At 44.3% G+C, this 25861-nt stretch overlaps 1 protein-coding gene across 11 annotated transcripts in view; it reads right to left on the bottom strand.

Moving 5' to 3' along the window:
• PKN2 (protein kinase N2) overlaps positions 1 to 25861 on the bottom strand; it is a 218713-nt gene that overhangs the window by 7805 nt on the left and 185047 nt on the right. For all 11 annotated transcript variants that reach the window (XM_030205380.1, XM_030205389.1, XM_030205381.1 and 8 more), the window contains 4 exons: positions 23454 to 23630; positions 21441 to 21503; positions 20337 to 20413; positions 14596 to 14738 (listed from right to left, as the gene is read on the bottom strand). In XM_030205380.1, coding sequence (XP_030061240.1) covers positions 14596 to 14738; positions 20337 to 20413; positions 21441 to 21503; positions 23454 to 23630 — 460 coding nt within the window. The remainder of the gene's footprint in view (positions 1 to 14595; positions 14739 to 20336; positions 20414 to 21440; positions 21504 to 23453; positions 23631 to 25861) is intronic.

The raw sequence follows: 25861 nt of genomic DNA, 5'->3' as shown, positions 1-25861 counted from the left end.
GTTCAACATAGAGTGATGGAGCTGTGCTCAACAAGCAAAATGCATAAATGGAGCCCCGGGGAACAGCCAGAGAAGAAGGTGCTGCCAGAAGGCCAACAGGAAAGGAGAACAACTTGTGGAAATGCAGACCTGGCGCTGCACTCCCCTGGCCCAGAGGGACTAAAACTAGAGAAGAGAAAGCCCTGTGCCCCAACAGACACTCTCGGCCCCCAAGTGGTCTCTGAGCCACAATGACCGCCCTCCTCCTAGGCAACTGATACGGAGCAGCAGTCAACGTAGAGAAAGTCCTGCCAAGAGGGAGGTAAACATCACAGATCTGGAATCCTCAGACCATAGGAAGCAAAATGCAGCCGTAAGGTAACAGCAAGAGAAAGAAGGAAAAACAAAGTTTCTTCTTCCCTTTTTTTTTTTTTGTAAACCACCTTCTTCACTAGTGACAGGAATTAATAAAGGTTTACCTCAGAGGCAGAAAAGGAGGGAAAAAACAGTTTCCTTTAAAAAAAAAAAAAATAAATAACCTTCTTCACTTGTGATAGGAATAAATAAAGGCTTACATCAGAGGCAGAAATTCAGATATACCTACCACCAAAGAAGAGAAGAACCCCACAGGGGAGACAAGTTACTCCATGCCACAATTAACCATCACTCTGCTAGAAAGACAGCCAGGGGAGGGGAGGGCCTGGCTCCACTGTCACCAGAAGAATTGGGACAGGAGCTACCAGCCGGCAATCCAGAGCAGCTGCATGATCCATCCACCATCCGCTAGGAGAGAAAATACTGAACATTCCAGGCTGCAAGATACCCTTAAGGGGCAGTTTACTTGGAACTATTTTCTCTGTCTCCTTCTGCTGGTAGATGGACACAACCCATTAGTCTGGACTGGTCTGGTATAGATGACAAGGAATGTGAGATTCCCAGGACAGTTTTTTTTTTTTTTTGGGGGGGGGGGGGGGGCAAACATATAGAAAATAACACATTAAAAATATACAAACAATATAAAACCATCATCATATTAACTGCTCTTGCTTAAAATTCCCTTCTTGCCTCCAATCAGCTCTCAAAAAAGTCTCTTTCATTACCAAGCTAATCTAACATCTCACGCTTCCTTCAACCTAGAAAGTCATATGGATTACTATTCAGCTGCTGCAGTTTGTATTGGCTACGGTAGTTTAAAACATCCCACTGATATTCAATGCCGATATTCACTTTTCAGCTGGTGTGAATATCCAGGTAGAGCAGCAAGTATGCCAATATTCAAACCGCTGGATGGATAAAGTTAAGACAGCAATTTTTCTGGTAGCAGCCTGTATATCTTCATGTTCCGATCACTGCCAGCTCTACCATGCACCACACCAGAACTATCCGCATAGTGGCAAGGCATTTTGTAAGGATATTCAGGGTCAGTATGCAGATAGTGCTACTGAATATCCATGACTAGAGCTAAGACACTTATCTAGATAAGAGCTGCTATTTTCTGAATAGATCTGAATACTGGTCTGATAGAAAACTTAAAAGCACTACATGGTGGAGTCCCAAAAATTCTGAGATCAAATGTTAAAGCAGCAAGGATCCAATGGCTCAAAGAAATTAAAGCCAGTGCCTATCTCTATTTCAGGTCAGACATTTTGAGCAGATGTTTCTATATTAACTGGTGATACTTAAAATGTTCTTTTCCTGCCCCAAAGAAACCTTTTTTAAAGAACTAATTGGGGTGACCTACTCTCTCTTTGGGGGCAGGAAGAGAACTACTAAGCATGCACAGAGCGGCAGGTACAACTCTAGCTACCTTGCTAGGCAGTCCAGATCAGTGTTTCCCAAGTCCAGTACTGGAGTACCCACCCCCTTGTCAGTCAGGCTTTCAGGATAGCCACAATGAATATACATGAATGTGATTTGCATACACTGCCTCCATTATATGAAAATCTCTCTCATAAATATTAATTGTGGCTATCCTGAAAACCTGACTGGCTGGGGTGCTTCCAGGATCTGGTTTGGGAACCACTGTGCCATCCGTTAAATATGTTAATATGAACAGTTAATATACTGACTTCTGTTCAGAATTGCTTGATCTGAAAGAGATAAGATGGCTTTTCTTACAGTGTTTCTAAATCTGCATCACCATCTCTACTATAATAAAAGGCACCTTCAACGTTCTGAAGCTGACTCCGTGGCTTCAAGTGAAGGGTTCGTTAGGATCATCGCTCTGTCACCATCTCTGTCGGCCCCGCCCTCGCACTCTGATAGGTCTGCCGCCCTTGACATCATCACGTTTTGACGTCGAGGGCAGCGGACCTATCAGAGGCAAGAGGGCGGGGCCGACAGAGATGGTGACAGCGACGAACATGAAGAAAAAAAAACCCTTCACTTCAGCCACGGAGTCAGCTTCACCACGTTGCAGGTGGGTGGCTGGAGGGGAGGGAAAGAGAGGGGGCAACTACTCTGGAACAGGGAGGGAGAGAGGGGGGGCAACGACACTGGAACTAACTTGGAGGGGGGCCAGATGGACACAGAAACTGGGACGGAGGTAGGGAGGGGGACCCAGAAAGTGGGAGGGGGGGGGACAGCAGACACTGGAACTTGGAGGGGGCCAGGCGGACCCAGAAACTGGGATGCAGGGAGGGAGGGGGGACCATGAAACTGGGGGAGAGGGGAGGGAAACGACCCTGGAACTGGGTGGGTGGGTGGGACGGAGGGAGAGCGGACACTGGACCTTGCGGGGGGGGGGGGGGGGGGGGGCGGACCCTGAAACTGGGAGGGAGGGGGCCCCTGGCACACACTAATTCTCACACACACACACTCTCGCACACAGTCTCACTCTTTGTCACACACACTCACACATTCACTCTCGCTCTGTCACACACACTCACACATTCACTCTTTCTGTATCACACACTCACTCTCACACACATTCTGTACAACACACACACTCTGAGGAAAACCTTGCTAGCGCCCATTTCATTCCTGTCAGAAACGGGCCTTTTTTCCTAGTTATTCAATAACAGTTAGGTACATTAAAGCAAGGGAAGGGGTAGTGACAAATGAGTTAGAAGCCAGAAGTCTGCAAATCAGATCAGAGCACCGCATACAGACAGTCTTACATTTTGTCATCCTGTCATTCTAGATGTAACGGTTAATCAATGAGAATAGTGCTACAGTCAAACTGCTATAGGTGATAGAATAACTTGCTTAAAAAACTGGAAACCCAATAATTCTCCTGCTAATGCAAATTTGAAGTAGAATGTTTTGCTTAATTTCTATGTTTTGGCTTTGGTAAACAAATATTCAAACATTATGAAATAGTACTTGTCCTCCTTGAAAGTAATTTGCAAGGTTTTTTTTTTTCTGGCCAATTAATCGGTTTTCTATGATTCAAACAAAGATGGGAAAAAAAAGGATTTTATCAAGGCTGACACTACATTCTTATACCGAGAATAGTAAAAGCTGAACACTGGCTCAAATTCCACCTCTAGTTTTCACTTTGTTGAGTACTGCATGGAATGAAGAGATATACAAAATTGTACAAGAAACATATCATTAGAGTAAAAAAACAAACAAACCCCAATGTGCTAGCAGTTTTTTTTTGAGAGAAGAATAAACATTGATCATGTATCTTCAGCTATAGCACCATTTATGATACACATATAATGCCTTTAGTGATTTTGAGGAAATTACTGATGGTCAGGATTCATAAAATGGAAACTTGGAAAGAATCATCAATTTGTTGTTGACCACTGATAAAGACAAGACACTGAGAAGATTGGTCCAACATGCCGAGCCATTCCTGGTGTGCAGCTGCTTGGTTTCCCTTACTTCCCTTTGCATAGTTATTACTGCAGCATGAACATGACTGTGAAATATTCAAATGGTCATTAAACAGATTAGCAAGGATGGTTTAAGATGAAAAGACATACAAGGGAGAACTAAACAGACGTAAATATTACAGTAAAAGGTATTAACCTACTTCCATTTACAAAACCAACATGAGGCTTTTGAGACCAAAGAGGTTTCTTTTCAGCTATAAATGCTTCTTTCCGTCCGCCTGAAAATCACACTCTGTGGGTCCAGACCCCAAATAAGGTCATATTAGTAGATGGGGCCACAGAAATAGGCTGCTTCCACTTCCTCTGCTCTCTCCACTATGACCTAAGAATGGTAGTCAATATGAGCCTTGTGCGAGTGTTCTTGTTAGACTTGTACTGGAGTGAGTGAGCACACACTGAAAAACAAAGCCCTGTGCTGACTACTACCGTCATACTGAACACACGAGAAATATTGTGAACAGGTTAAACTGTCATCAGAACTTAGCAAGTGGTGGTAAAGGCTATTGACCTCGTATGTTGGGTCAAAACAGGATATTCCACATTTCTCCAGGACCCATATGAGTAAAGCAACTCTGCACTACAGGAGTCAAGATCCTATATAATACTTCTCACCACCAACGTTCTAATGACTTGCCTGTGTCCGTGGCTCCTTCAGTGTTGCTGAGCTAGGCTCCGTAGCCAGGCTGATGTCACTCACAGCTGGCTGTCGGCTCTGCAGCCGCTCCTCTCACCTCTCACGTCTCTGCCCCTGGAGGACGACCCCAGAGGAGCACAGCGACGTGAGAGGCGAGAGAAGCAGCTGCAGAGCCGACAGCCAATGCCTGATGGCTGCCTGGGGTGCCGCACTCGCTTTTTAAAAACATTTACGGTTGTTTTGTAGTGGCTGCTGCTGCTCAACAGGAGAAGCAGCAGTGGCTGGAAATGGGAGCTGGCGCCGCGTTAGTAGTAGCAAGGGGGCCTGAAACTGGGAGGGGGACCATGAAACTCAGAAGGGGGGGACCCTGGCACACACTCTCTCTGTCACACACACACACTCGCACATTCACTCTCTCTCACACAGTCACTCTCACACACACTCTCTCAAACATACACACTCCGAGGAAAACCTTGCTAGCGCCCGTTTCATTACATACAGAAACGGGCCTTTTTTTTTACTAGTTTTCGATATTTCAACAACCTTAGAAAATCTTTCCTTTTACTTTATTTGAAAATATGTTTTATTAGGTCACTCAGCAAAAGAACCACACTGTTTAGCCTAACAAGGAATAACATGAAATGAAATATATAATCCTAACAAGGAATAACATGACATGAAATATATAAAATTGCAAATAAAAGTGACCAGAATATTTCAATAAAGACCCTCCCTTCCCTAAACACAGTCCCCTAAATCATTGTTTCCCAAGTCCGCTCCTGGAGTAACCCTCGCCAGTCAGGTTTTCAGGATATCCTCAATGAATATGTATGAAAGAGATTTGCATATAATGGAAGTAGCCACGGTGGACTGCAGCAAAGAAATTTCTCAATCCATGGAAGCCAAACAGCTACACTACTCTTGGTTTATCTATTAGCCACAACACAAGAGATTCAATAGACCCCTGATGCAGGCCTTGGTGCCGAAACACAGCCGTGCCGGGTCATTTTTTTTAGCTGTTGACATTAAAGACTTCCTGATATCCTCCTTGAGCTGTCCTCACTTTTTTGTCCACTGCATTTGACAAAGTACCTCATGAAAGACTCCAGAGGAAACTGGATAGTCATGGGATAGGACGTAGAGTTCTATTGTGCACTAAAAACTGGTTAAAAGTTAGAAAACAGAGAGTAGAGTTAAATGGTCAGTATTCTCAATGGAGAAGGGTAGATAGTGGGGTTCCACAGGGGTCTGTACTGGGACCGCTGCTTTTTAACATATTTATAAATGATCTAGAAATAGCAATAACTAATGAAGTAATTAAATTTGCTGTCAACACAAAGTTATTTAAAGTTGTTAAATTGCAAGGGGATTGTGAAAAATTGCAAGAGGACTTTACAAGACCGGGAGACTGGGCATCCAAATGGCAGCTGATGTTTAATATGAGCAAGTGCAAAGTGATGTATGTGGGAAACAGGAGAACTATAGCTATGTGGTGCAAGTTTCTATGTTAGGAGTCGCCAACAAGGAAAAGGATTAGGTGTCAATGTTGATGACACATTGAATTCCTCTGCTCAGTGTGTGGCGGCAGTGAAGAAAGCAAATAGAATGTTAGGTATTATTAGGAAAAGAATGGGAAAAAAACAGGATCTTATAATGCCCTCATATTGCTCTGTGGTGCGACCGCACCTCGAATACTGTGTTGAATTCTGGTCACTGCATCTCAAAAAAAGATATAGTTGAATTAGAAAAGGTACAGAGAAAGGTGACAAAAATGATTAAGGTGATGGGATGACTTCCCTATGATGAAAGGCTAAAGTGGCTAGGGCTCTTTAGCTTGGAGAAAAGACGGCTGAGGGGAGATATGATAGAGGTCTATAAAATAATGAGTGGAGTAGAACAGGTAGACGTGAATCATTTGTTTACTCTTTCCAGAAATACTAGGACTAGGGGGGACACAATGAAGCTACAAAACAGTAATTTAAAACAAATTGGAGAAAATATTTCTTCACTCAATGTGTAATTAAACTCTGGAATACATTGCCAGAGAATGTGGTAAAAGTGGTTAGCTTAGTGGGGTTTAAAAAAGGTTTGGATATCTTCCTAAAAGTCCATAAGCCATTATTAAGATGGACTTGGGAAAATCCACTGCTTATTTCTAGGATAACTGCTAATTTCTTGAGGCAATTATCTACTAGGACTCTTTTTAATAGCAATACATAAGCTAGTAGAAAAACAAAGGAGTGCGCCTTATGTTGAGGGAACGTCTCAACCAGTCGCCAGGGATATTGTTCACCATTCACTACTATCGGTGTCCCTCTATTTTGCGACCGTTCTCATCATTGACGTTTCCAACCTTCCTCCCATTTTAATTTTTAATTTTTTTGATAATTTTTCTTCTTACTCTTAATATTAGAGCATGGAGGTTTTTATATCTGTACTATCTTCAAGAACTTAACATACGAATATAGGGAACTTCCGTGTGGAATAAATCACGTTCAGCTATCTCAATATTAGCATTAATTATTGAATATAAACTTCAACTTAGCTTAAATATCCAGGTGCAGGTACACTCCGACAGGTGCCTGTTTCGCTCAATTTGGCTTTTTCAAGAGGTTGATCGCACTTTGGGCAGCGTAATAGCTTTTAATCCTTCCTCCCGGTATTCAGGCTATCGGGAGGAAGGATTAAAAGCTATTACGCTGCCTAGAGTGCGATCAACCCCTTGAAAAAGCCAAGTTGAGCGAAACAGGCACCTGTCGGGGTGTACCTGCACCTGGATATTTAAGCTAAGTTGAAGTTTATATTCAATAATTAATGCTAATGTTGAGATAGCTGAACCTGATTTATTCCACACGGAAGTTCCCTGTATTCGTATGTTAAGCGCTTGAAGATAGTACAGATATAAAAACCTCCATGCTCTAATATTAAGAGTAAGAAGAAAAATTATCAAAAAAAGTAAAAATTAAAATGGGAGGAAGGTTGGAAACGTCGATGATGAGAACGGTCGTAAAACAGAGGGACACCGATAGTAGTGAATGGTGAACAATATCCCTGGCGACTGGTTTAGACGTTCCCTCAACATAAGGCGCACTCCTTTGTTTTTTTACTAGCTTATGTATTGCTATTTCTAGGATAAGCAGCATAAAAAGCGAATGCTACATACCTGTAGAAGGTATTCTCCGAGGACAGCAGGCTGATTGTTCTCACTGATGGGTGACGTCCACGGCAGCCCCTCCAATCGGAAACTTCACTAGCAAAGGCCTTTGCTAGTCCTCGCGCGCTCATGCGCACCGCGCATGCGCGGCCGTCTTCCCGCCCGAACCGGCTCGTGTTCGTCAGTCCCATAAGTAGCAAAACAAAGCAAGGGAAGACACAACTCCAAAGGGGAGGCGGGCGGGTTTGTGAGAACAATCAGCCTGCTGTCCTCGGAGAATACCTTCTACAGGTATGTAGCATTCGCTTTCTCCGAGGACAAGCAGGCTGCTTGTTCTCACTGATGGGGTATCCCTAGCCCCCAGGCGAGGACATAACTGAGATTGACCTAAAAAATTTACCAACTAACTGAGAGTGCAGCCTAGAACAGAACAAACAGGGCCCTCGGGGAGTGGAGTTGGATCCTAAAGCCCAAACAGGTTCTGAAGAACTGACTGCCCGAACCGACTGTCGCGTCGGGTATCCTGCTGCAGGCAGTAATGAGATGTGAATGTGTGGACAGATGACCACGTCGCAGCTTTGCAAATTTCTTCAACAGAGGCTGACTTCAAGTGGGCTACCGACGCTGCCATGGCTCTAACATTATGAGCCGTGACATGACCCTCAAGAGCCAGCCCAGCCTGGGCGTAAGTGAAGGAAATGCAATCTGCTAGCCAATTGGATATGGTGCGTTTCCCCACAGCCACTCCCCTCCTATTGGGATCAAAAGAAACAAACAATTGGGCGGACTGTCTGTTGGGCTGTGTCCGCTCCAGGTAGAAGGCCAATGCTCTCTTGCAGTCCAAAGTGTGCAGCTGACGTTCAGCAGGGCAGGAATGAGGACGGGGAAAGAATGTTGGCAAGACAATTGACTGGTTCAGATGGAACTCCGACACAACCTTTGGCAGAAACTTAGGGTGAGTGCGGAGGACTACTCTGTTATGATGAAATTTGGTGTAAGGGGCCTGGGCTACCAGGGCCTGAAGCTCACTGACTCTACGAGCTGAAGTAACTGCCACCACGAAAATGACCTTCCAGGTCAAGTACTTCAGATGGCAGGAATCCAGTGGCTCAAAAGGAGGTTTCATCAGCTGGGTGAGAACGACATTGCGATCCCATGACACTGTAGGAGGCTTGACAGGGGGCTTTGACAAAAGCAAACCTCTCATGAAGCGAACAACTAAAGGCTGTCCTGAGATCGGCTTACCTTCTACACGGTAATGGTATGCACTGATTGCACTAAGGTGAACCCTTACAGAGTTGGTCTTGAGACCAGACTCAGACAAGTGCAGAAGGTATTCAAGCAGGGTCTGTGTAGGACAAGAGCGAGGATCTAGGGCCTTGCTGTCACACCAGACGGCAAACCTCCTCCACAGAAAGAAGTAACTCCTCTTGGTGGAATCTTTCCTGGAAGCAAGCAAGATACGGGAGACACCCTCTGACAGACCCAAAGAGGCAAAGTCTACGCTCTCAACATCCAGGCCGTGAGAGCCAGGGACCGGAGGTTGGGATGCAGAAGCGCCCCTTCGTCCTGCGTGATGAGGGTCGAAAAACACTCCAATCTCCACGGTTCTTCGGAGGACAACTCCAGAAGAAGAGGGAACCAGATCTGACGCGGCCAAAAAGGAGCAATCAGAATCATGGTGCCTCGGTCTTGCTTGAGTTTCAACAAAGTCTTGCCCACCAGAGGTATGGGAGGATAAGCATACAGCAGACCCTCCCCCCAGTCCAGGAGGAAGGCATCCGATGCCAGTCTGCCGTGGGCCTGAAGCCTGGAACAGAACTGAGGGACTTTGTGGTTGGCTCGAGATGCGAAGAGATCTACCAAGGGGGTGCCCCACACCTGGAAGATCTGTCGCACTACACAGGAATTGAGCGACCACTCGTGAGGTTGCATAATCCTGCTCAACCTGTCGGCCAGACTGTTGTTTACGCCTGCCAGATATGTGGCTTGGAGCACCATGCCGTGACGGCGAGCCCAGAGCCACATGCTGACGGCTTCCTGACACAGGGGGCGAGATCCGGTGCCCCCCTGCTTGTTGACGTAGTACATGGCAACCTGGTTGTCTGTCTGAATTTGGATAATTTGGTGGGACAGCCGATCTCTGAAAGCCTTCAGAGCGTTCCAGATCGCTCGTAACTCCAGAAGATTGATCTGCAGATCGTGTTCCTGGAGGGACCAGCTTCCTTGGGTGTGAAGCCCCTCGAAATGAGCTTCCCACCCCAGGAGAGACGCATCCGTGGTCAGCACTTTTTGTGGCTGAGGAATTTGGAAGGGACGTCCCAGAGTCAGATTGGACCAAATCGTCCACCAATACACGGAATCGAGAAAACTCGTGGACAGGTGGATTACGTCTTCTAGATCCCCAGCAGCCTGAAACCACTGGGAAGCTAGGGTCCATTGAGCAGATCTCATGTGAAGGCGGGCCATGGGAGTCACATGAACTGTGGAGGCCATGTGGCCTAGCAATCTCAACATCTGCCGAGCTGTGATCTGCTGGGACGCTCGCACCCGCGAGACGAGGGACAACAAGTTGTTGGCTCTCGTCTCTGGGAGATAGGCACGAGCCGTCCGAGAATCCAGCAGAGCTCCTATGAATTCGAGTCTCTGCACTGGGAGAAGATGGGACTTTGGATAATTTATCACAAACCCCAGTAGCTCCAGAAGGCGAATAGTCATCTGCATGGACTGCAGGGCTCCTGCCTCGGATGTGTTCTTCACCAGCCAATCGTCGAGATATGGGAACACATGCACCCCCCAGCCTGCGAAGTACCGCTGCTACTACAGCCAAGCACTTTGTGAACACCCTGGGCGCAGAGGCGAGCCCAAAGGGTAGCACACAGTACTGGAAGTGACGTGTGCCCAGCTGAAATCGCAGATACTGTCTGTGAGCTGGCAGTATCGGGATGTGTGTGTAGGCATCCTTCAAGTCCAGAGAGCATAGCCAATCGTTTTCCTGAATCATGGGAAGAAGGGTGCCCAGGGAAAGCATCCTGAACTTTTCTTTGACCAGATATTTGTTCAGGGCCCTTAGGTCTAGGATGGGACGCATCCCCCCTGTTTTCTTTTCCACAAGGAAGTACCTGGAATAGAATCCCAGCCCTTCTTGCCCGGATGGCACGGGCTCGACCGCATTGGTGCTGAGAAGGGCGGAGAGTTCCTCTGCAAGTACCTGCTTGTGCTGGAAGCTGTAAGACTGAGCTCCCGGTGGACAATTTGGAGGTTTTGAGGCCAAATTGAGGGTGTATCCTTGCCGGACTATTTGGAGAACCCACTGATCGGAGGTTATGAGAGGCCACCTTTGGTGAAAAGCTTTCAACCTCCCTCCGACTGGCAGGTCGCCCGGCACTGACACTTGGATGTCGGCTATGCTCTGCTGGAGCCAGTCAAAAGCTCGTCCCTTGCTTTTGCTGGGGAGCCGAGGGGCCTTGCTGAGGCGCACGCTGCTGACGAGAGCGAGCGCGCTGGGGCTTAGCCTGGGCCGCAGGCTGTCGAGAAGGAGGATTGTACCTACGCTTGCCAGAAGAGTAGGGAACAGTCTTCCTTCCCCCCCAAAATCTTCTACCTGTAGAGGTAGAGGCTGAAGGCTGCCGGCGGGAGAACTTGTCGAATGCGGTGTCCCGCTGGTGGAGCTGCTCTACCACCTGTTCGACTTTCTCTCCAAAAATATTATCCGCACGGCAAGGCGAGTCCGCAATCCGCTGCTGGATTCTATTCTCCAGGTCGGAGGCACGCAGCCATGAGAGCCTGCGCATCACCACACCTTGAGCAGCGGCCCTGGACGCAACATCAAAGGTGTCATACACCCCTCTGGCCAGGAATTTTCTGCACGCCTTCAGCTGCCTGACCACCTCCTGAAAAGGATTGGCTTGCTCAGGGGGGAGCGCATCAACCAAGCCCGCCAACTGCCGCACATTGTTCCGCATGTGTATGCTCGTGTAGAGCTGGTAGGACTGAATTTTGGCCACGAGCATAGAGGAATGGTAGGCCTTCCTCCCAAAGGAGTCTAAGGTTCTAGAGTCTTTGCCCGGGGGCGCCGAAGCATGCTCTCTAGAACTCTTAGCCTTCTTTAGGGCCAGATCCACAACTCCAGAGTCATGAGGCAACTGAGTGCGCATCAGCTCTGGGTCCCCATGGATCCGGTACTGGGACTCGATCTTCTTGGGAATGTGGGGATTAGTTAGAGGCTTGGTCCAGTTCGCCAGCAATGTCTTTTTTAGGACATGGTGCATGGGTACAGTGGACGCTTCCTTAGGTGGAGAAGGATAGTCCAGGAGCTCAAACATTTCAGCCCTGGGCTCGTCCTCCACAACCACCGGGAAGGGGATGGCCGTAGACATCTCCCGGACAAAGGAAGCAAAAGACAGACTCTCGGGAGGAGAAAGCTGTCTCTCAGGAGAGGGACTGGGATCGGAAGGAAGACCTTCAGACTCCTCGTCAGAGAAATATCTGGGGTCTTCTTCCTCTTCCCACGAGGCCTCACCCTCGGTGTCAGACACAAGTTCACGGACCTGTGTCTGCAACCTCGCCTGATTCGACTCTGTGGAGCCACGTCCACGATGGGGGCGTCGCGAGGTAGACTCCCTCGCCCGCATCGGCGAAGCTCCCTCCGCCGACGTAGTCGGGGAGCCTTCCTGGGAGGCGACGGCAGCCGGTACCGCACGCGGCACCAACGCCGGAGACCTCACCTCGGGAGATGGGCCAGCCGGCGCCACGCTCGACGGTACTGGTGGCGCAAGCACCACCGGTACCGGAGGGTTAGGGCGCAACAGCTCTCCCAGAATCTCTGGGAGAACGGCCTGGAGGCTCTCGTTCAGAGCGGCTGCAGAGAAAGGCATGGAGGTCGATGCAGGCGTCGACGTCAGAACCTGTTCCGGGCGTGGAGGCTGTTCCGGGCTGTCCAGAGTGGAGCGCATCGACACCTCCTGAACAGAGGGTGAGCGGTCCTCTCGGTGCCGATGCCTGCTGGGTGCCGACTCCCTCGGCGACCCAGAGCTCTCGGTGCCGACACGGGAAGGAGACCGATGACGATGCTTCTTCGACTTCTTGGAACGAAGCATGTCACCGGAGCTTCCTGGCACCGACGAGGAGGACGTAGAATCCAGCCGTCGCTTCCTCGGGGCCGAGGCCGAAGGAGGTCGGTCTCGGGGGGGCTGTACCGCAGGAGCCCTCAGGGTAGGGGGAGACCCACCCGAAGGCTCACCGCCACCAGCAGGGGAATGGACAGCCCTCACCTGCTCTCCAGACGAAGCACCACCGTCCGACGACATCAGCCGACGAGGTCCCGGTACCACCGACGTCGATACAGCTGTCCGATGTCTCAGCGCCGATGCCTCGATGCACTTGATGCACTGGCGGCCGAGGATGAAGTTCTGGACGCTGAAGACGTCGATGCACTCGATACCCCCGGTGCCGATGCCGACGAAGAGCCCGAGAACAAAACGTTCCACTGGGCCAATCTCGCTACCTGAGTCCGCTTTTGCAAAAGGGAACACAGACTACAGGCCTGCGGGCGGTGCCCAGCCCCCAAGCACTGAAGACACGACACGTGCCTGTCAGTGAGCGAGATGACCCGGGCGCACTGGGTGCACTTCTTGAAGCCGCTGGGAGACTTCGATGTCATGGGCGGAAAAATCACGCCGGCGAGATCAAAAGTCGAAATGGCGGAAAAGGCACCCGAAAAAACAAGGGGAAGAAAACTTCGACCCGAGGCCTAAAAGCGGCCTACCCCGACGACGAAAGAAAACTTACCGGGGCGAAAAAGCTGAAAATAGCGGGGGGAAAAAAGACCAAAGAGTCTTTTTCCACACAGAATGTTTTTGTTTTTTTTTTTGAAACAACACGACGAACGCGCGAGGTCAACTTTGCGGGGCCCGACACGGCGAAAACACGACCGTACCGAGCGCGGACAAAAGAAGACTGACGAACACGAGCCGGTTCGGGCGGGAAGACGGCCGCGCATGCGCGGTGCGCATGAGCGCGCGAGGACTAGCAAAGGCCTTTGCTAGTGAAGTTTCCGATTGGAGCGGCTGCCGTGGACGTCACCCATCAGTGAGAACAAGCAGCCTGCTTGTCCTCGGAGAATGAATTGTACTGTTTTGGGATATTGTCAGGTACTTGTGACCTGCATTGGCCACTATTGGAAACAGGATACTGGACTTGATGGACTTTTGGTCTGTCCCAGAATGGCATCGCTTATGTTCTTTGCTTTCAGTTTGTCACTAACTGGTAGCGCCACTCTGTAGAAGAAGCCCATAGGTAGCATAATTCCATCAGAATTGGGACAAGAATCCCGTCTATTGAAAAACTCACAGGAAGTTCAGCAGCAGACCAGACAATGCCAGAACTTGTATCTTTGCCATATTTAGACAAAAATGGTTTGGAGTCATCCAGGCTTTAATAGAGTGTAGACATGAGACCAGAAACTCAATTGTTGCAGAGACTTTAGATTGCAGTGGGATTATTTTTTGAACCCCGTCAAATCCAGCATTTTGAATGGATGGAGCTCTGGATTTTTCTGCCATGATGAGGACATGGCCCAAAATCCTGACTTTGTGAGATATTTGCCACAAGAACAAATGGACAAAAGAAAATAATATTTTTTTTCTGTAAGGTAAAAAAAAAATGACGAAAAACTATGTCAGAGACAACAGGAGACGATAGATATTTTCAAGTACTACTAGAGAGCCTTGTTTTCACTTCTACTTGGAACTGAACACAACTAAGCATAGGAAGAGCCCAGCATGCTCAGAACTTTACATTTAGTTCTGAGCTCTGGGTGTGCTGCTCTGTTCATGAGCTGTAGGATGATGTCACCCACTTGTGTGCCAGATTCAATCTGCTTGTTAACTAAAACTAATTTGTTCATTTGTCTGCTGCTCAGATCAGAATTGAATATATATTTTAAATCAAATGTTCTTCCTTAAAGTGTATATAGTTTTGCTCACCTCACCAACCAACATTTCGTAAATGAGAACACCGAGACCCCACCAGTCCACAGCTCTTGTGTACGATGTTTCTGTTAATACTTCTGGAGCAAGAAACTCTGGCGTGCCACAAAATGTGCTTGTTTTGTCTCCAAATCCCATCCCTGCAAAAATCACAATGATGAGAAAGGAACCGACAGCCCTTTTTAAATTTTACGTCATTGTTACAAGGCACTAAACAATATACTGTTCTCTAAAATGCCCAATTTTCAAAGATTGATGAGTATACTAAAAATAAAAGCAAGCCTTTATGAAATGAAATGTCATAGTGGCATGATAAAACATGATTACTAGACTTGAGGGGGTTTGAGTATTGAATTAAGTATAGGAATTCATATGCTCATCTACCGAGGATGGGAGGATTATAACAACTATTTAGGTAAGGAGTGATATCCTATGAACACTCAAGCATCTGGGGTCTGGGATATATCCTCAATAATATATACCACACTGGGCAGACTAGATGGGCCAACTGGTCTTTATCTATATCTATCATTATCTACAACAAAGTCAATACTTGAGGCTGGTCCACGTAACTCCGGACACTACCAGGCAGATCTTAGATTTTAAGCATTCCTCTTGCCTCCTACTGACCAGAGAATATTTTTTCCAGCTAACTCACTAACTGGATAAAATTTATCTAGTTAAAATGAGTGGCTGTTCTGGAGGCAGTTTAGCCGGATAACTGGTGACTGAGCAGGAACTGTTCTATAGGTAACTGGCTATCTTTAACTGGTAAATGTTAGTCAAGTATATTCAATATTTTAACCAGCTGAGAGCCAGGGGTAGGATGGATGGACAGTATGGACAGAACATATCTTTCTGTTTTTCATCTTCTGTGTTTCTAAGTTAACTAGAACAAATACACATTTAACACTACCAAGGACCATACAACTGCCAGATACTATGAATTTATAACTAAGGTCTGATCCATACAGCAATTCTAAATACTTTGCTCATAAAGTCATAGGTTTATTAATAATCTAATTTCTAGGACTTAATGCTCAAAGTACTGTGATCAAAAACAAAGGAAGAACCAACCCTTTCAATACAATGCTTTCACTTTGGTCTCATAAAATAATGATCAAGTGCAGAACTAAGTTTCAGCCACCAACTTTTTTGAACTGCAGCAGCAATGGAAGGTGGAAGCCACTCCTGACTCTTTTCTTCTTCTTTTTAAACTTTAGAAAAGTACCACTGAATAAGTTCCATTGGTATTTCCTCCGTATGCTTCACATTATGAAGTAATTTAAAATGTGATTCTGAGTTTACATTATCAGTAAGCTTTGAAGCAGTCTTGACTTTTCCATAATGAGTAAACACAATTCTATTCAACACTGGAGGAAAGGAGAATTTTTTCATTTCATATCAAGATATTTATAGATTTTTTTCAGCCTAGTCTGTGGGATGGAACTTAGAAAAGTGTTAAAACAGTATCTAGGTAATGATTATTCCAATCTTCAATGCCCATAAAAATCCAAATAGATCAAGCTCTTCTTATTGGTAACTACATAAAGTAGTATTACCTACACCTGATTTTGTAATAGCATATTTTATAGTACTTGTAATCAATGTGAGGTTGGTCACTAACGTGCACCTTTTTCCTGGCTAGTTTAAATTGTTTGGTTTTAATAAAAGTTTGATATTTCTATAGATAAATCTATTAAGTAGAGCCATCAGTATATTTATTATTGAATAAAGGCAGGCCTAGCCACAATGTGATTATGAGGCTCATTTTCAAAGCACACAGACTTACAAAGTTACATAGAGGGGCACTTATACGTTATGTTTCTGCAGCTGGGTAGGTGAAGAAGTAAGCGGCTTCTGGTTTCTGGGCTTGCATTTCTTGGGGATAGTTCTACTAAGTCTATCATGTATTCTGGAGACAAGCCAAATAGTATTTTGTAGATGATAGTGCACAGTGCTCGCTTTGAAGATCAGTCTTGCCTTGATTGGCAGCCAATGTAGTGTTTTGAGTAGTGGGGTAGCTCTTTTGTATTGATTTCTTGAAAATTAGCCTTCCTACTGTGTTTTGGACGGTTTGCAGCGATTACAGTGCGCTTTCCTTGCAACCAACGTATACTGCAGTGCAGTAATCTAGTTGTGAAAGTATCGTCGATTGTTCTATTTTCCGGAATGATTGTCTAGGAAAGCAGTCTCTGATCCTTCTCAGTTTCCATAGTGTTCTGAAACATTTTGTTGTTACTGCTGATATTTGGTTATCTGGTGTTAGGTGTTTTTCAAGAATGATTCCCAGTATTTTTAGCTGTGTTTCAATTTGGTATGTTTGGTGGTTTATTGTGAAGTTTGGTGGGCCTTGTGGTTAGTTTCTGCCCAGTTTTTCATAAGGTCCAGACCTGTTCTGACTTTGAAAGGTATGTAAATGAATGGGTTAAAACTCATGATCTCTAGTTTTTTTCTGAGTGGAGCCATCAAAACATTGAATATTGTTGGTGATATTGGTGAGCCCTATGGTACCACACGCTCGGAGATCCAGGAGGTTGGCAGCTGGTTGGACATCTTTACAACGTAGGATCTGGTCTTTAGGAGGCCATTGAACCATGCGGCCACTGTACTGCTGACTCCCATGTAATCGAGCAGGGTCATCAGTGTTGTGTGGTCTACTAGATTGAATGCACTTGACATGTCAAATTGCATTAATAGTATATTCTGACCTTGGCTTATTAAGCTTCTGAACTTCATTAACAGAGTAGTTAGGAACATTTCAGAGTTGTGTTGTGGTCTGAAACCTGATTGGGATTTATGTAGGATTGAGAATTTTGTTAGTTGTTGTGTTACCAATCCCTCCATCGTTTTGATCAATAGTGGTATTGAGGCCACTGGTCTGTAATTTGTGAGATCGCTGATCTTGTTGGTTGCGTTCTTGGAGATTGGAGTGAGAATGATTTTGCCTATGAGGCTCATTTTCAAAGCACTTAGCCTCCCAAAGTTCCATAGAAACCTATGGAACTTAGCCTCCCAAAGTGCTTTGAAAATATGCCTCTTTATCTTTTGGGAATTGTCCTTCTACTAACATGTATGTGATATGTTTGGTGATGAATTTGATGAACCAAGCTGGTGGATTTGTCATCATGTGGTTGGGGCATTTGTCTAGCAGACATTTTGCATGTATGCAATTAATCAGTAGTGCCTTTACTGTGCTCGTTTTGGGTAGTTCGAATGCGGAAAAAAACTCTGCCATGGTAGGGGTGTTGTTGGTTTCACAGTCTTGTAGTAAAGTCAGTGATGGATGTTTGTGGTATCGTGAGGTTACATCTTGTCTTTTAAATTTTTTGTTTAAGTGTTGAGCTCACTCATCTGCAGTAGGTGGTGTTTCGGTTGATGCCAGTAAGTCCTGTGTTTTCAGTAGACTGTCAAGAGTTTGAATACATTTTTCATATTGTTCTGTTCTGGGTTCATGTATGCGTTGTAGTATTCTGCTTTGGTTTTCTTAATATTATGTTTGCATGTTCTTATCGCTTTTCTCCATATATCTTTGTTTATTTCTGTTTTGTTTTTGGCCCATTTTCTTTCAAGTCTCCTGCATAGCTTTTTCATATGCAATAGCTCATTGTTGAACCAGGGTCTTGGGTGTTTTTTTATTTCTTGTTTTTGTTTTAAGTGGTGCTATTTTGTCCAGTGTTGTTTCACATGCTCCATCCCAGTTCCTCATGAAATGGATGTCGTCTGGTTCTAAGTTACTATGTTCAGTCATCACAGTTTTCCAGAAGGTGTGGTTTGTCCATCTTCCCTCTGGTTGCGAGTGTATGTGGTGATCTTGGTCTTCTGTTCTTTCCATTTGCTTTCCACTGTAGTGTAAAGTGAGCTTGCTGTGGTCTGACCATGGTACCTTTTCCCATTTGTGGTTTTTTATTGTGAGAATGTTGTTTGCTGATAACCTGTGGGCAAGTAGGTCCAACAGGTGACCTTTTGTGTGGGATGAGGTGCCTTGTGCTGTTGTGATGTTTAAGAAGTTCATTACAGTTTTGGTGTTAGTGCCATTCTGTTTGTCTAGGTGCAAACTGATATCGCCAATTAGTAGCACATTTTTCTGGTTTGTGCAGGTGTTTGATACAAAGTCCATGAAATTGTCTTGGGCATTTGTCCAACTACTTGGGGGTCGATAGAACAGTATGAAACATAGTTGACTTGCTAGTATTGTGTCAGTGATTTTGCATGCCAGGATTTTGATCACTGAAGCCTCTGTAGGGTCCTGCCTCCTCTGACAGAACTTCCTCTTTCCTGGCGGGATGCTACAGAGAGAGGCTTCAGGTAGCTAAAAGAAGCAGCATGCCTTCAGCGTTGCAGTGCTGAAGGCAAAGTTGGAGGGATGAGAGGAGGAAGAATAAGGAAAAAGAGAAATCATAGTCCACCTCTTCTGGGCCCCAGTGCTATTGCTTAGAGCCTGTCCAGCCTTGCCCCGAATCCAAAGTGCCGCGGTCTCATACCTCCGTGGCTACTTCCGGGTCGCAGATGTGGTTCCACCTTCCTCACACCACTTGGGAGCAAAGCAGCAGGTTTGACCCAGACCGGGGCCCAGCAGCTGGTCTCTGTAGCCCAGGTAAGCCCGCAAAGGGAGCAATGAATGAGTGAGACAGACCTATCGTTAACGTGCATTAACATTTTTAACACACTTTAAGCATTTAACATGTTAATGTGCAACCCTAATAGGAAGGAAGACATTTTTTTAAACTGAACTTTTAAAAATATTTTTGTTCACAGGGTGACCTAATATTCCTACTGATTTTTATTTATACTCCTGATGCAAGCAAAGAACTGAAACAATGGATCTTTTATGATAGTTTTTGTATTTTATGTATGATTTAAGGAAGGTTGCATTAAAGGTTATTTATTTATATAATTTATTGATTTGACTGACCCCTTTTCCTGGCGGTTTACAGAGGAGATGCTCCCTACTTTGTTGTACACCTTTTGTAGAAAGTTGATTTGCATATCTTAAGCTTGTCTGTGTAGAGTTTATGTTACAAGGTTGTATAATGGTTGCCATTCTCTGAAATGCTTCCATCCTCTCAATGTTCTTAGAAGGGTATGGTTTCCCAAACTGAATGTTGTATACAAGGTGGGTTCTTACTAGTCCCCTAGAGAAAGGCATTATCTCCTATTTTCCTGCTGATACTTCTTAGATACCTGAATATAACTATAAAAATCATCTTCATAAAGATTTTTATGTCACAGTATCATATGGGAGAGCAAGTCTAGAAGAATCACCAGCAGGGCTGCCAAGAGGAGAGGGAAAGGGGGCAGGGCAAAATTCCCTGGGCCCGGCCTCCAAGGGGGAGCCTGGGCTTGGGAAGCTTCTTCCTGCCTGCTTCCAGGCTGTCCTCTCCTGCGCTCCTGCGAGACGTCCAGAACCCGGATGATTACATTAACAAAATATTGCGCCAATGCAATCATCCGCGTCCCAACTCCTAGCACATTGGAGCACTGGAGCAGGAGAGTGGGGGAACAGCGCAGCAGTGACTCAGAGACAGAAAGGTGTGGATGTGGGGGCGGCGGGCATGCGCACGCGGTGGTCCAGTCCTGCCCCAGGCCAGGCTGTGTCTCTTGGCAGCCCTGCTCACAGCATGTGTGGGTCACATCGCATCAGGCGGATGAAGTGGCACTCCACGACTAAAAGGAAACCTAATTCTCCTGTCACTTTACCTCAACTTGGCAATTCAACTACAGCAATACAAGATTACCTTCTTTACATAGACCAAAGTCAGCAATTTTTACAAAACCTTCAGTATCCAACAGCAAATTATCCAACTTCAAATCTCTGAAAGGAAAAGAGTAGCAGCAATTATGCAATGCTTGCAATTAAAGAATATGCACATAATTTTTAAAATTAATTATGCAAAGCTTTAGAAAATGCTCTCATGATGCATTTCCTTTCACAGACAGAACATATCAGTGCTTAAGCGCAGGCCTCTACTGGAAGGCGCCACATTAGATTGTAAGCTCTCTTGAGCAGGGACTGTCCTTCCCCATGTTTTAACTTGTACAGCGCTGCGTAACCCTAGTAGCGCTATAGAAATGCTAAGTAGTAGTAGTAGTATTGGCACAGAGCACCTTTGGAGTGGCGCTGGAAAAGGTAGGTAACGGAAGCTGCATGGGGAAGGGAGATGAGACACTGGACATGGGAGGAAACGGGAAGATGAGATGCTGGAGTTGGGTGGGAGATGGAAGGGGAGCTTAATGATGCAATTCCTGTTGGTGGGGAGTAGGATGCAGGCCCTGCTGCACTGCAGAACATCTTTTGGAGTGGCACAGGGTAAGGTAAGCTGACAGCGGCTGCAAGGGGAAGGGGGAGAAGATGGTGCTACAGAACTGGGGAAAGGAATAAGGAATGGAAAATGAGACACTGAACCCCAGTAGGATAGTGACCTACATGCTTGTCATCATATTTTCTTGCTAATTAAGGTTCAAAGTTAGGGTATGACTTATTCGTGAGGATGACTATACATGAACATCTATGGCACTTTCACTTTGGAAACTGCTTAAGGAAATGGATCCCCCAGAAGCTTGCAACTTCTTTTTCTGACAAATAATGCATACAGTTACAGTTCCTACCCTAACGGTACTCTTGGGAACACTTTGGTTCAATCCAGGTACAAGCTTTTCCCTGTACTCAGGGTGGGTAATTTAAAAATAGCTCATTTCTTCAAGCAAATTTATCCACAGAAATTGTTGTCAATAGACATCTACGGACACTCCACTCTCCCCCAGAAGTGATCAAATAAGGAGAAAAGTCGAAGACAAGCATGGGGTGAGCAAATATTAATTTCAACAAAGCAATCACTTACCTATAAACAATTTTGTATTCGTGTAAATACTGCAGTCCAAGAACTACACAAGCAGCATAAAATCTGTTTTAAAATTGAATACAAATTATTTTAGTTTAGTAATGACTTGGCATCAAACTCTAAAATTCTAGTTTTAAATTTAAAATGAAAGCAATGATGGACACAGTACATTGGGGCTGATATGTGAACACTGTATGACTAATACTGGATACAAAATTCAACTATCTACAGCGTTTCAAGCACAATCTGAATGAGAAGGAAATCTGACCGCAATTGTGTAAATACAGAAGTGAAAGTGCCTTTTCTACCTGAAGAGGTCAAACTGTTCTTTTCCCATGCCTGAAAGTCCATCCTACTGCTTCCACAGAAGATTATTTCTGCTCTAGGACCTTTCTGTTGGTCTTATATATCAGCTGTTTTGAAGATGTCATCATCTAAAGTGGAGGTCAGTATAGTTGTACTGATTAAAAGGATCACCCCCTCTTCCTTACACACACAGTAAGGAAGGTTTATCACATTGGGTTAAGAATGCTATATCTGAGTATTGATTACGTACAGTAGGTTAGGCTGTATGGCTTGTTACTAGAAGAGTGTATATACTACTGCTGTATTTCTATTTTAATTCTGAGGATGTGCTTGGGTTATTAAGGATGAGCTGTGAACAAAGGCTTCCTATTTTCTATAACACTTAACCAATACTTTATACAATTATTGAAACACGGTAGAGTTTTAGTCACTTTCTCTGGTGTATTAACAGAATTTGTGAAAGTTACTCTACAATTAGTACAGTAGAATTAATGTAAAATATGTAGGTCAGTCTCAATTACCAAGATATATTGAAACACATTTTAAATATTATTGAATTTAAGTTATATTTGGCTTGAAAAACTATACAAAACATTAGCTATGTGTTAATAATATAGCCTTTGAAGGATGACAACAGTAATTCACTTACTATGTTAACACTAATTTTGGCTAACACATCCACTAAAAAAAAAAGCAGCCTTCAGTCACATAAGTGCCACTGAATATCCAGATAAAGATAACTGAGTAAATTTATCCAGTTATCTTTAGACACACAATGGCCTTTAAAAAATTGATCTCGCTGTTTCAATTCATTAACTACTTAAGGGGTCCTTTTACTATGGTGTGCTAATAGATTTAGTGTGTGCTAAATGCCACACAGCCCATTGTCATTAATTCATTAGTTTGTGCTAAATCTGTGAGTACACCTTAGCAAAAGGACCCCTAAGTAAGTAATCTAACCCAATATGAGTACTTAATCTAACCCATGTATGATGTAATAATGTCAAAATAAATGGTCAACTTGATTAACTTATTCTTCACCTGGCAGGGGCTGAGGTCCCTTTTACACATAAAAACATCTTTATAATCTTTTTTAAGAAAAAAAGATTAAGAAATCTAATGGATACAATGTCACTTTAAAACACTGCACTGAAATATGTTATATTGAAAGTGTTTGAGGTGCTGGGTTTTTCTTGTTCTAATAGATGATGTAATAATGCAACATAATACTAATATCCTATTTGTGTCTAAGCTTGGTATATTAAAATGTTCATAAAACTTTCAATAGCAAACACAAAACAAATAATGCAAAAAACCTTCAAAGCCAAGCACCTTGCTTTAAATACAGTTTATCAGGTGCTCAGATCATTAATTCTATTAGCAAGCTCTTAATATCAGAAGCACGTATGGAAGCACATTGACACACAAAAAAGGAATTCAGAAATAGTTTTGTGAAATGTATTAATCTGCAAACTGACCAACATTTTAGATCCAGCTGGGACAGTTTTCAGGGTTATAGCATTATCCACCCACTGCGGAATGCCAGCTCTCTTCCCTACAAATTTCAATGTTAATGATGGTATGTGTCAAACTGATAACCTCAACTGAGCAACACCTAGGACAACACATTTGAAGTCTAGAGCAGTTGAAGGATTCTGCATACACATTGTTTGATGTTTGTTAAATAACACACATGAAAACACTTACACAGCTCGTGGTTCAGAAAACACATCGGTATGGATGTGCATCATCAGGTCCCCACCAGCAGCATATTCCATTACAAAGCAAACGTGATCTTTGGTTTGGAAACAGGCAAAAAGGTTCACCAAAAATGGATGTCTTACACTATTCACAGTTTCAAAAATTCTTTTTTCACACATAAGGCTGTAAACAGAAAATATTTGTAATTGCAAAACTAAAATGAGAAAATTTACATAAAACATACATGCTGTACATATTGGGCTAGATTCTATATATGACGCCTGAAAGTTCCACGTGGAAAAGAAAATATGCCTAGGCATATTTCTAAAGCATGCCGATCTATATTTTATAGAATAGGCTTAAATTTCCACTTGGTATACAGAATACACCAAGCGCCTCTCCACACGATCAAATTTAGTCGCAGCCATTTATACCATGTTTTACTTGGCGTAAATCTCGATGCCTAAATTAGGTGCAGAGCAGGTGTATTCTATAACAAAGTGCATCACGCGCCCTACCCATGTCCATGCCCCTTTTCAATTATGCAACTTAAGCGCACCACTTTATAGAATACACTTAGCAAGTTGTGTGGTTAAATCTTAATGCCAATTAGTGCTGATAATTGCTTAACATCCAACTGACAGCGCTGATTAGCTACACAATTAAGTTACGTGCACTGTTATAGAATATGTTTCAATTTCCACACAGAAATTAAGGTGCGATATATAGAATCCCGGGAATTATTGCTAATCTTCCCATCTCTCCTGCGATGTACTTGGATTTAGCTCATGCCTGTTCTCAGTAGTCCAACGTGAGTTTCATTCAGGTACTGTAGATAATTTCCTGGCTTACGATCTAAGGGGCTGATGCAGCAAAAGTACACAAACATTTGCTCAATATCTGATTCAGAAAACAATTTTGCGCAGAAGCTAAGCCAGCATAATGCCTTATACCAGTGCATAACATATTAAAATAATGGTAATAAGGTTATTAACTATTCCACTCCTGAAGTGAAATGCGCAGAAGACTTTAAGGCTGAGCACAATGCCAGGCTTTAATGCTAAGTTTGAGGCGGAACAGAAAGGCTCATTGTTCTGAGGTATTGTTTGTGAGGATTTAATGCCTGATCTTGTTTTTTCAGCAAGCATATGGGATTTGGCAACTTTTTTCATGGCGTACATTAAGAACACAGGTTAAAAAAAAGAGTTAGAACTGGGGAGGTGACATTCTGCGCCAACAGCAGCTACAGATGTGCACAGGTCATCTAAGCAGAAAAAAATTTTATCGGTACACATCTGCACATGTGACGGAATGTTATTCTACACATAAGATATCAGCATCATAAAAACTTTATGCACAGAATACTGTTTAATTAGACATGATATACCTACCGCCTTTCAACAGGAGTAATCAAAGAAGTTTATAGAATTCATAAATAAAAGCAGAAAGGAGACGAACTACAATCACGGATAGGACAGGAAAATACAGGAAAGGGAACAAAGGTAGAAAGGAAAGAAAACGACTGCAGTCAACAGGTCCTATTTACTGCATTGGCAAGCAAATAATTGGGCTTTTATACTTGCGTTAGAAGTCATGTGCTAATCCATCTACATCAACTTGCTCAAGAAGCAGCAGGTGGGATTTGAACTAGGTTTCCTTTGTTCTCAGCCTGCTGCTCTAACCATTAGGCTACTCCTTCATTCATGATTTTCACATTTTTATATATTTTTCAAATGAATTTAGTGTACCCGGTGCCAGCACTGTAAACAGGGGTCAGGTATAGCAAGGCAGTGGTGCTGCCAGCTTTCCTACATCCCATCAGCATGTGTTACACAAGGCTACTTTGATTTAAGTAGGTGATTGGGGAGAGGGGGTGCAAGAAACAAATTTCTCTCAACCTTAATAGGGCTGTCAGAAAATGCAGGTGCAGACTGCAGAATTATCTGTGCTTATTTCAAGTCTCAGGGGAGAACAAGTAAACCCCTTAACAATGGGACTGTTCATCTATCATTAGCACCTTTGGTTAAGACATAAATTGGGGGGGGGGGGATAATGGTATAGCTTCTAATTCCAAAATACTAATCTCAAAAGGATTCAAAGGATGACAACGACTAGAGAAGAATGCTGACATAGGCAGACCATTAATGCCTCATTTAACCAGTCAAATCACTTAGCAAGGACAGTGCCTGACAGGCATATATGAGACTAGGGGCTAGATGCACTAAACAATCGTTAGAGCCCTTCTCTTACCGATTCCCTTAGCGAATCGGTAAGGAACGGGCATGCATCAAGGAATAGGAATGCAAATGAGCTGCTCATTGTAGCTCACTTGCATTCTCTATTTCATCGTTAAACAGTCAGCCAATCGTCCGGTCGAGCATGCGCAGAGAAGCCAAGCGTTATGCTGGCTGCTC

The sequence above is a fragment of the Microcaecilia unicolor genome, chromosome 6 (assembly GCF_901765095.1).
Source record: "Microcaecilia unicolor chromosome 6, aMicUni1.1, whole genome shotgun sequence".
Lineage (NCBI taxonomy): Eukaryota > Metazoa > Chordata > Amphibia > Gymnophiona > Siphonopidae > Microcaecilia > Microcaecilia unicolor.
The sequence above is the reverse complement of the archived record's forward strand: the minus strand, read 5'-3'. Positions and strand labels throughout refer to the sequence as shown.